This window comes from Elephas maximus, chromosome 9, assembly GCF_024166365.1.
Source record: "Elephas maximus indicus isolate mEleMax1 chromosome 9, mEleMax1 primary haplotype, whole genome shotgun sequence".
In the NCBI taxonomy this organism is placed as follows: domain Eukaryota; kingdom Metazoa; phylum Chordata; class Mammalia; order Proboscidea; family Elephantidae; genus Elephas; species Elephas maximus.
In genome coordinates this window covers 103,826,707-103,838,349 of record NC_064827.1, presented here as the reverse complement: position 1 = coordinate 103,838,349, position 11,643 = coordinate 103,826,707, and the positions used below count along the sequence as shown (strand labels likewise).

At 41.0% G+C, this 11,643-nt stretch overlaps 1 protein-coding gene across 5 annotated transcripts in view; it reads left to right on the top strand.

The window, feature by feature from the left end:
* The first annotated feature begins 5,322 nt into the window (after positions 1 to 5,322).
* Positions 5,323 to 11,643, top strand: part of TUT7 (terminal uridylyl transferase 7) — a 54,361-nt gene continuing 48,040 nt past the window's right edge. The window contains exons 1-3 of one of the 5 annotated variants that reach the window (XM_049895922.1): positions 5,323 to 5,677; positions 6,745 to 7,295; positions 11,395 to 11,576. In XM_049895922.1, coding sequence (XP_049751879.1) covers positions 6,776 to 7,295; positions 11,395 to 11,576 — 702 coding nt within the window. In that variant the 5' untranslated portion in view covers positions 5,323 to 5,677; positions 6,745 to 6,775. Of the gene's footprint in view, positions 6,242 to 6,744; positions 7,296 to 11,394; positions 11,577 to 11,643 lie in introns of all 5 variants that reach the window. The other 4 variants (XM_049895918.1, XM_049895920.1, XM_049895917.1 and 1 more) reach the window with 4 other exon arrangements.

The window sequence follows — 11,643 nt, the reverse complement described above, 5'->3', positions numbered from 1 at the left end:
ACCAAGGTGCTAAAGACTATATGCAGAATGCTACATTTTGTGTGTGAAACTGCAGAGAGAGACACAAAGAAACACAGGAAAGATAAACCAGAAATGAATGAATCTGGATCCTTATGGGAGGTGTGGAGAAGGAGGGATGGAAAGGGGATGGGATTTGTCTGAATATAACTTTCTATATAGTTTTGAATTTTGAACCTGGTTAGTATTTTACATGTTCAAAAAATAAATCAACAAAAGTAGGAGAACTTGAAAGTGAAAAAAACGAATGAACTTGATTACAATCAAATTGTTAACATCATTACAAAGAAAAAAAGAATTAAAAAAAAACTTCCAAACATAGTAAGAGAGTGCTCTGCCTGAACACTTTTAATGGGATATATTCTAAGGGCAAAAAAAAATCTCAGGCTTGACTTGTTGATTTGCTTCCTAGTATTATCAAGTGCAGCAATCCTGAAACTATTTTGTATATTGCAGGACTCAGCACGTGAGTAAACATATTGATATGTTGAGGAACTAGAAGTATCACTGTGGGAGAAGGAAGACGCAAATATGGATTGGAGGAAGGAGAAAAAGAGCCCTATACTATTGGACAGGGTGTCAATTAGAGGTATCAGTATGAACTCATGATTAAAAAAAAAAAGTTTCCTAGTTATTTCTATTCAAAGAGCCTAATAGCAGTTTCACCCCAGAGCAATGAGCACACATAGCACCCAGACCTTGCTTTCTAAACACCATTCTTCAGGCCCTTTGGAAAAATGATTAATTTCAAGGTGATTCTGGAGCATCTTGTGCCAGAACTGACGGAAGTGCTGAAAAACTGAGGAAGACACGTCAAGAAGATTTAAGAACCAGCTTAAGGCTGCCACTGGGCAAATTTGGGACAATTTGAGCATCAAAATAGGTAATGACAGGAATGAATTATTACACGCTGTATAAAACAGAATCCATGACTCCACACTTACATTAAGAGGCAATTTTTAAAGGAATTAGGAAGACAAAGGAAAGCCCTTTTTTCAAGAAGAGTGCCAACTAATAAATGTAGAAGGAATGACAAATAGAAAATCACCATTTTACAACTGGTGGCACAGTGGTTAAAAGCTTGGCTGTTAACCAAAAGGTTAGCAGTTCAAATCCACCAGCCACTCCCTAGAAACCCTATGCGGCAGTTCTACTCTGTCCTACAGAGTTGCTATGAGTCGGAATCAACTCAACAGCAACACATTTTTTAAATTTTATATTAATATTTGATTCAAGAGAGAATCATCAGTGGATACTAAAACCATTCTCATAGATTGAATTGTGTCCCCCCAAAAGACGTGTATCAATTTGGCTAGGGCATAACTGCCAGTATTGCGTGACTGTCTACCATTTTGTCATCTAATATGATTTTCCTATGTGTTGTAAATTCTACCTCTACGATGTTAAAGAAGCAGGACTCAATCTACAAGACTGGATTGCGTCTTGAGCCAAACACTTTTGAGATATAATAGAGAAGCGAGCAGAGGTGGGGGACCTCGTACCACCAAGAAAGCAGCGCCAGGAGCACAGCACGTCCTTTGGACCTGGGGTTCCTGTGCGAAGAAGCTCCTAGTCCGGGGAAGATCGATGACAAGAACCTTCCTCCAGAGCCACAGAGAAAGCATTGCCCTGGAGTTGACACCCTGAATTTGGACTTCTAGACTACGAGACCATGAGAGAATAAACTTCTGTTTGTTAAAGCCAATCACTTGTGGCATTTATGTTACAGCAGCACTAGATGACTAAGACAACCACTGAGAGAAAGGTATAGGAATATAGGATATTCACAGTCTCAAACTATCATTCCACAAGTTACTAACTGCAAAAAAAAAAAAAATGGAGAAATCTGGTAGACACCACTTTAACCAAATGATCAAACTTATCATCAATAAAATAACAAATTCACATCATACGTCCTCCGGTGTGATGCACTGAGAAGGGCATATCATCTGTGCAGTCTCCTTGCCAAAAATGTTTAATCTAAATCCAGTCACAAGAAACAATCAGACATCTGGGAAAGACATTCTGCAAATGAACAAGCCTGGCGTGCTAATAATTTCAAATATAAGAATCAGCACAAAGCCAATTCCTATGAAGCAAAGGTCCAATATATGCAGATCTCCACATTCTCCAAGCTGAGTACCAATCCGTCTCCAACACCAGTCACTTCCGTCCCCTCAGTAACCTTCCCTCTCCCATTTTAGTTCAACAATTTGATGCAATGTCTCATAGAACTCACAAACTTTACTTACAGTTAAGTGGTTTATTAGGAAAGTAACAAGATATAATTTGGGATCAGGGTCAGCAGGTTAAAACTCAGGACCAGGATCAGCAAGCACTTGCAGGCAGCATCCATTCTTCAGTGCAGGTCAGCTCCTCTTAGCCATGCAGGCCTCCTCGTCTCCTCTCAGCCCTGCTGCCTGTCACCACAAGCTCTGCCTGGGCCCCTTCCGGGCCTCTCGTTGCCTTCAGTGTTCCAGTCCTTGACCCATGTTACAGCTGTTTTAGGAGGTTCCTTGCCTCCTCTCTTTCTCACTGCTCCCTCCTATCTGAAAAAAACCTGCAGGGTTGGCTGCTTATACACACAAATGCCTCATCAATTTCAAGGCATGGCCCTCCCACCAAGGCCACAAACTGACCAATCCCCTCTGGATACAGCAGAAACATTTCATTTGCACAGTAGGCTACAGATACTTCATTCACAGCGTCTACTGACCAATCCCTGCAAGGTGCACACCAATCACAGGACAGGCTGCAGCCCAGGACTAGACAAAAAGTAACAAGTTATTTACAGCTTACCCAGAAAAGGTCAATAAATCTAAACAAAAATAACAAAACCCTCTAGGGTAGAAAACTAGGGCAAGGGTATTAAGGGAAAAGTCTCTCAAGCTGTTTTTCCACAAAGAACCAAAGCAAAAGGCCACATAAAGGAACTCATTTCACCACAACTGGACTCTTTAAAGAGGTCAGTATCATGAAAGAACAAACAAACAAAAAAGGCTGGCAACCTGTTCTAGATTAAAGAACACTAAGGAGACATGACAACTAAATGCAATGTATGTTCCTTGCTCAAATCTTAAATTGAAAAAAAAAAAGAAAAGGTTAACTCCAATTCCTAGCTCCAAGAGCAGGCCTGATGGTCTAAAGCAGCGGTTCTCAACTGGGGGGTGATTTTGCTCCCCCGGAGGCCTTTGGCAATGCCTGGAGACATTTTTGATTGTCACAATTAGGAGGGGGATGTAATCGAGTGGATAGAGGCCAGGGATGCTGCTAAACATCCTATAACACACAGAATAGACCTCCACGACAACTATCCAACCCACACATCAACAGTCCCTGTAGAGGTGGAAAAACCCTGGTCTAGAGGTAATGACATCCCCCTTGCCAGCAACTTATTCCACAGGCCCAGGTTTGATTTGTGGCCAATGCACGTCAAGCACAGCCAGCACTCATTAGTGGAGGCTTGCACGTTGCCTCCACAGATTTCAGGCTGAACAGGTTTCAGACTTCCAGACTAAGAGCTTCCAGACTAAAGAGACACTAAAAAGAAAGGCTTGGTGATCTATTTCTGAAAATCTGCCAATAAAAACCCTACGAATCACAACGGTCTGGTCTGCAACCAATCATGGGGATGGTGCAAGACTGGGCAGCATCTTGTCCCGTGGTGCATGGGGTCACCATGAGTTGGGGTCAACCTGACAGCAGCTAACAACAACAAGGATACTAAAGATGTACAATGAAGTCTGCAAGTTTCTTGGCAAGTTCTTCCTGGCTTCTGGAGGCCACCTTCTTTTCTGCTGGACATTGTGGTGGGCAGATGTAAAGTCACGAACTGCCACTGCCATTGCACAACTCTAAGGGCAGCATCTTGTTGTACAGAGCTTCTTTTACCCTCAAAATGAATCTTAAAGACAACTAATTAGGAGAGGTCAGACTTTGGGAAAACACAGTCAAGAAAATGCAATTAAAGTATTTTAAGCCCTTAAAAAGACCTGCTCCTCTAAAACTGTAGGCAACTGAGTCAGACTTTTTCTAAAGCAGTTCTTCTGTACAAGAATTACTCACCTGGGTATGGTGACACCACTGGCACATAACAAATATAATCACATACAAACACACCCGCTTTAGAATATAAAGGACATCGTTTGCCTGTCAAACAGATTATTAGCTTAATTCTTATGCATTTTCAGTACCAACGCATCTGAATAAGGAATTATACAAAGGTTGTACAAATGTGTTTTAATTAAATCACCTTTGGTATACCCAGGTGGTTAAGAACACTGACCCTGCTTGATTGCCCGAGGTTTTAATTCCAATTGTGCTATTTACTTCACTGTAAGTGGTAAAGTTTTACCATCTTTAAAATGCAGATAATGATATTCATAGCTGCTGTGAGGATTAAATTCCTAAAACCCTTACGACAGTGTCTGGCAGTACCAAGTACTAAATGTGTTCATTTTTACACTAAAATGAATGTGTTCACTATTATTTTAAGACCGTGGCCCCAAAAAGTGTGATAGATTTAAATGCTCTTGAAAATCAGAGAATCTAAAACTGTCAAAATATCTCAACACTCCCTAATCCTATTAGTTGATTAATGCTTTCAAAATATTTACAACACCGCTGAGAGCAAAGAAGGTAATACAGCTAAAAACCCACCACCCTAGCTGGTTTGCTAGTTCAAGGACTGCACCCTTCAGTTCAAAAATTCAAGTATTACCCTCCCTGACCATCCTTTACGATTACAAATATCTTTCAAAATACACTGAAAAAAATTTTAAGCAAAACTAATCCTGACACAATCTAAAAAAAAAAGCAGACCACATTCTTTGACCACCTTGAGGTTGCGATGCACAGTGGATGCTTGAACTCTGGCCTTTCTGCATGTTCGATAATTAAGACTCCACTGAAACTTTAAATCACTCAGAATTATCAGAAAAACAGCCATCGCGTTTCGAGGCCTCAGACCTAGGCTTAATTTCCCCTGGACAGCCATTTAGGAGCATCCTGGGGCCACGCCGAGCCTCCTCCCTGGCTGACGAGAGCCGGCTGCGCCCTGACCGCTGGGCTCCGGGTTTCCCTCCGGAGAACCGGCTTCCTCCCTTGGCCTCATTCGGTGCTTTCGAAACCTAAAGGCAACTGAGAAAGCGGAAGCGAGGCGATGCGAGGTGCCAGGAAGGGCACCTCGGCCGGTTACGCAGCTTCCGCACGAACCGCGGTCAGGGGAGAGCCAAGCCAAAGAACTGCCTGCCGCCCTTCGACCGCCACGGTCGCCTGAGCTCAGAAGCGCGCTCCTCCCAAGAGGGGACCGGACGCCGGGACCCAAAAGGAAGAGCTCGCCGGCGGCGGAAGCGCTGGCCGGGTGGGCCCGCGGCAGTGGGCGGGCCTCTCGGGCGCGGCGCGCGTTTCCGCCGTGCACGGCGGAGCGCTGGGGCGGAGACACCGCCGTCTCCCAATCGCGCACAATGAGACAGAGCTGAGCGCCGGAAGTGGGGCCGAAAGAAAACACGGAGAGGGAGCCCGGCCGGGACAGGAAGAAGCTGGGGACCGCGGCGGAGGTGGTGAGTGCTCAGGGGCGGCTTCTCTCCGCGTTCCTCCCAGGCTGTCCTCCGGTGGGTTCCCCCGGTCTCTAGAGCAGAGGTCGGGCCTGGCCCCGGAGGTACGTTGGCTCCACCCTCCGCCGCCCCAGTTTCGATAACCGGGGAGTTCCCGTGCCGGCGAGGAGTGGGTTTTGGGGTTCGAGTCCGTGTTTTCACTTTGTGACAGAGCCTACGGGGACAGTAGAAGGGATTTGGATCGAGCCACTGGGCTCCAGCTGCCTGGACAGCCGGGTGGGACCCCGGAACCCCATCGAGGAGGCAGGTCACTTCCTGCTTTCTGGTCCCGGCGGTGGCTTCGTGGCCGGGAGTGCGGGAACGCCTCCTCTTTCTCCGCCTCCGGCCCCGAAGGGTGTGGAAACTGAGGCAGATTGGGGGTAGGATCGTCAGATAGGACTCGAAGAGGTCGTAATTCCGCAGGGAATTGTTCATGACACGACCACACTTGTTTGGGGCTGGAGGATGAGGAGTGGGGAGATTAGCTGGAGCTGTCCCTTGGTCGGGAACCCGTCCCCTTTAACTGGTGCTGTACCTTGGTGGGACCCAGCCACATTGCAGCCGAAGTGATCATAGCCGGTCTGTTGTGAATGGTGGTGATGAAGGGAGCAGAGGCCCCGAGGTACGAGGTACGAGGTACGAAGACGTGCAAAAGTTGAGTTGAGAGAAGATGTATTCCGTTCACGTAAAGTTTCTGTTGCTTTAACTCTTTAGTTAAAAATGATTGTCAACTTCCTTTTTAGATAGTATAGATTTGTAATTATATAGGCTTGGCTTGCGATTTTCTTTGAAAAAGAAACGCATTTGTTATATAGGTAAAAGCCCACCAACTTGGTTTAATAACATTTACTATAATACAGTTCTCAAGACAGTAGGAGCTCCCCTTTATCATGTTAAGTAGGAAGAACTAATTTTCATGAAGATTCTTATTGAGCCAAGCTTCCTCTCTTCTAGTGTAATGCACTGATTATTGGCAATGTGATGGAAATGCTTTTCTTAAAACAAAAAGTAGGAAAGGAAGAGTTTCTGGTAGGCTTTTGGGCATCCCTGCGGTAAATACGTGGTATTTTATGTACTTGGTGTCATACGTTGTTGTTATGGTTTGATTTTTCCCCAAAATGCCTTCTTTCAGGTGCAGAGTAAGAAAATTGAAGTCAAAGACCATGGGAGATGCAACAAAACCATATTTTGTGAAGCGTGCTAAAGACCGAGGGACAATAGATGATGATGATTTCAGAAGGGGTCACCCCCAACAAGATTATTTAATAATGGATGATTATGCTAAAGGCCATAGCGTTAAAATGGAAAAAGGCCTTCCAAAAAAAAAAGTAACCCCAGGGAACTATGGGAATACTCCCAGAAAAGGACAGTATGCTGTTTCCAACAATCTGTATGCGTTTAAAAACCCAATTTACAGCCAACCAGCTTGGATAAATGACAGCCACAGAGATCAGAGTAAGAAAAGGCTTTCTGATGAACTTCCTGGCAATTCAGACAATTGGAGGGAATTCAAACCTGGACCTAGAATTCCTGTTACAAGCCGACCAAGAAAAGACTCCTTTCAAGAAAGTGAAGATGGTTATAGGTGGCAAGATGGGAGAGGCTGCAGAATTGTAAGACGACTGTTTCATAAAGAACTAACGAGCCTAGAAACTATGTCAGAAATGGAAGCCGGAAGTCCCGGTAATGTGTTCCAATTTGTGAAGTTACAACTCTGAAGTCAACAATGTCTTTTCTTTTTCATTCAAATGAGTTTTGTTTTCAACAGTGCAGTTCCGGTTTTTCATAGTTCCTGCATTACAGAAGTAGTCACTTATTTAATGTGATTCAGCTTCAACACATTTCATATATTTTGTCCCTTTAAAAGCTTACTTTGCCATGAAGCTCATTTTAGTAAACATTTGCCATTGGTGCTTTTTATCGGAGTTAGTAACCATATCTCCCTTGGGACTATATTAAAATTTTTGAGTGGTGTGTATGTGTTTTGAAAATTATATATTATAATTTTGTATTTGAATAACGAATGTGTCTGTAATACAAGTAATAAAACGTAAAGCTAAAAAAAATCTGATTTAATGTAAAAAGCGCAATGTATTTTGCGGCATGCATATATCATGCCACGGAAGGGATATATGTCTCTGGGAGGTTAAAGATTTTTTTTTTTTCTTTCTTTAAAAGGAGCGTGGCAAACAGAGGCAGAGGAACGTAAGTTTAGAAAGTAAAAAATGCAATAAAAACTTTGTTTAGTTTCAGTAAAACCAAAACCTTCATATGCTTGGTAATATTTGTCCCAAAGGCATAAATTAGAAAAAAATATTTAGTCTGAAAATGCAAATTGTAATTGGAAAATGGGCTTTTAAGTTTATTGGCTGAAGGCATAGAATGGCTTGCAAATTAGCCAGCACTTTAAAATTTTTTTTTTAATTTAAATGCTTTTGGGAGATGTAAGCATGTCCCAGGTCTCCAGCTTCTCTTTCCCTTCATGTTCCCTCACAGTGACCAATTTGTACATGTGTATGTTACATGTAAGCATTTGTGTTTGTGACTCTGGCCATGTAGGGTATCTTTTTTACTTCTCGCATAGAATACTTAAAGGAAAAGTCATATCTTTGGATGAAAACCCCAAGCGTTTGTTAGTATTAAATCAGGGAAAAGGTGCTGTTTTATATCTTTTTTTATTTATTTTTATTGTGGTAAATATATAGGTGACAAAATATTTGCTATTTCAGCAATTTTCACGGGTACAGTTCAGTGACATTATCCACTGCTGTCAATTCTGACTCATAGCGACCCTATAGGACAGAGTAGAACTGCCCCATAGAGTTTCCAAGGAGCACCTGGCGGATTTGAACTGCAGACCCCTTGGTTAGCAGCCGTAGCACCTAACCATTACGCCAGCGGGGTTTCCTCAGTGACTTTATGTTCATCTTATTCAACCATCACCATTAACGTTTTATATCTTGAGAAAATACCAAGTACGAAGAGGCAGAAACAACGAGTAGCCATATAGAATGGCTTGCAAACTGGCCAGCGCTTTAAAAAATTTTTACATTTAAATGCTTTTAGGTGATGTGGGCGTTTTTCCACTAAAGGAATTCCTTTATTTTCCAAAAAAAGAATCATAATCTAGGGAAAAATAAAATGTTCACCTCTTTAAATCTTTAAGCTAAAAAGAACTTGAAGGGGCTGTGCTGCCCTCTGTCTTGATATAGCGAAGGCGGAATAGCAGTTTTATTAATCAGACAACTGCAGCGTGGTGAGGTTAAGTTTATCCAGACTTGTTCATGCGGAGTCATAGACGAGGAAGTGCAACTGAAATCTTGCCCTCTGCTTAACTCTGGCCATTAACTCAGCCTCTGCTTGACCTGCAATCCTGATGGAGGGAAACTGAACATTTTCTGTATTACTGATGGGTTTTGTATTTTTTTGTTTTGTTTTGTTTTTGTATTTGTGAAGAAAAAGTTTGCAAATACTTAATTATTTTTGTATGACTGTGTCCAGCTGGGCTGTGCAAATATAATTTAGTTACTTCTCATTGGTCTTTTAGAAAAGAAAAAGTTGGCCATGAATGGCATTTTAAAATGAAACGTTTATAGATTAAAAAAAAGATTGCAACCAGACAGATATTAAAAAAGACCATTTATAGACTGAAAATCTCTTGAATGTATTCTTGTTTGGTTTTAAAAAGAAGAAGTTACTTTTAAGTATTTTTGAACAGGAAGTACATTTTTAGTATCCTTAAGTTGAAGACAGTCCAAAAGCTTGCCTGCTTTCTCTAAATGAAATGCAAGTATGTACTTTCACAGTTGCTAAATGAAGAGCTATTCAGTTTCTATCCCTTGAAAAAGCTTCATGAAGGAAATATTAAGCTTCGATAGAACCCTGTTTACTCTAGAGAGAAGAAATTCAGTTTAAGGTATAAACTTTGCATGTCATTCAAAAGACCCTAGAAAGAATTCTTAAAGGGACTGAAATTTGCCATAAATCATACCTGTATCTTAATAAGGAAGGGTCTTATTAAATGATGTAAGAAGATGTAATGAAAATTATCTTAGAATTGCCTTATTTTTTAATACTGTTTTTTAGTTCTGTATTGTTACCCCCCACTTCATCTCCCAAATGTCCAAGATTGCCAGTTTAATTTATTTGGGACAGTGTCGTTAATGATCTTAACAGGAAACATCCACTCAGGTGCACATGTTCTTTGTGAATGGGATCACAAGCCAAATGCATGTAATAAATGGGAAACTGAGAATATCGGCCATAGAGAGCTTGTATTACAGCACACAGCATGGACCACGTAGCCTTCCTCTTTAAGTAACAATGGGAGCTTTTCAGCAGTACCCAGCTTGGGCTTCCAAGACCCCATTCTATGAGATTTTATTCTACTGCTTTTTACCATACAGGCCTGTGAAATGCGGTTGAAAAGGTTATATTGTAGTGTGAGTTCTCAAATGTTCTAGATATGAGTTGGTATACTACAAGAAAAGGTTTTAGTAATTTATTTTGAAATCTTATATTGTTAGAGAAAAGCCTGAATTTCAGAATTACATCTATGTGGCCCTGGGGAAGTTACTTATTCTATCATTTTCTGACTATGCAATGGGGATAATAGCATCCCTGACATAGGACTGTTGCTAACAGCAATAGCTTTTTTAAAAATTGGAGGTCCTATACCTCCTTTTTCTGACAATTTTTTTTTCAAAGGATTCATTGTAATTGCTGTACAATTAATGACTTAATTGAAAACATTACAGAAATTGCCTCGTGGGGCATTTCAATAGGTTTGTATTTTAAAGACTAATTTTTAGTAGGCCATTTAAAACCTTAATACATTTATTAGAATTCTAACTTGGGAAATAAAATTTACTTTAATGTTTTGTGTTAATGGTAGCCTCATTTTGAGAACTTATCAAAGCTATTTAAAATAATTTTTATAATTTAATCCCACAGTCATCTTGAGTGTCATAGATTGAAAAGTTTTGTTTAAAGAGGAGCAGATTGGCTTATTAGTTGTAAGACTTGTGGAACTAACAACTAAGCTTATGAACAAATGAATTTGTACTCAGAGAAAACTTATTTCAACTACTAATTGTTTTTCTCCTTTGAAATATGCTGAGTGTGCAGGCAGTTCAAAGAAGCTAAAATGAATGTAAAGATAAAACGGAAAATAGTTTATTTCAGTATATGCAGTGTTGGCCTGGGTCTTGGTATTAGTATTTAATTAGGAAGGGGAAGCCGCCCAATTGCCATTTGTGTCATCAAAAGTTAAATCTGCAACTACATGATTGACTTTTTACTCCAGAAAAAGACATAGTTGATTCATGAGTTCAGGGCGGGGGGCGGGGGTAGTGTCCATTTTTGCCCTCTTGAGATTGTTCACTTCCCAAATAGGAAAGCAGATGCGGATGGTTTTGATTCAGGTATACTAGAATATGTTAAATTACAAGAATATGTGGCTTCAGAAGATTGTCCTTTTTACTATTGCTTGAATATGTACAGCTGTATATCAGGAAGAGATGATAAAATTAAATTGCATCATCAAAGTAAAATTTTCTGAACGTTTTCAAAAAAGATGATTTCCATGGATTGATTGTATCCAGTGGATAAATATTCAGGCAGTTTATCCACAGGCGAGCTACCGTTTCTTTTTCATCTATGTTCGGTCTAAGATATTATTCACTCTATCACATTTTTAAATTAATAAATAATGTAAGTTTTGCTTTGTACTTAGGAGTGACATTATTCAATATTGCCAATAATATTTTCCCCCCAACTTAAGAAAACAAGAAGCAGAGGTCCAGACCTAGGAAGCCCAGGCGAACTAGAAATGAGGAAAATGAGCAAGACGAAAGCTTGGAAGGCCCCGTGATCGATGAGTCGGTCCTTTCTGTGAAGGAGCTCCTGGGCTTACAGCAGGCTGAGGAGCGACTGAGAAGAGACTGCATTGACAGGCTAAAAAGGGTAACGTCTTTGTACAAATCTTGAAGTCCTGATTTCCGTCTGAACTATGCTAGTAATCGTCTGAACT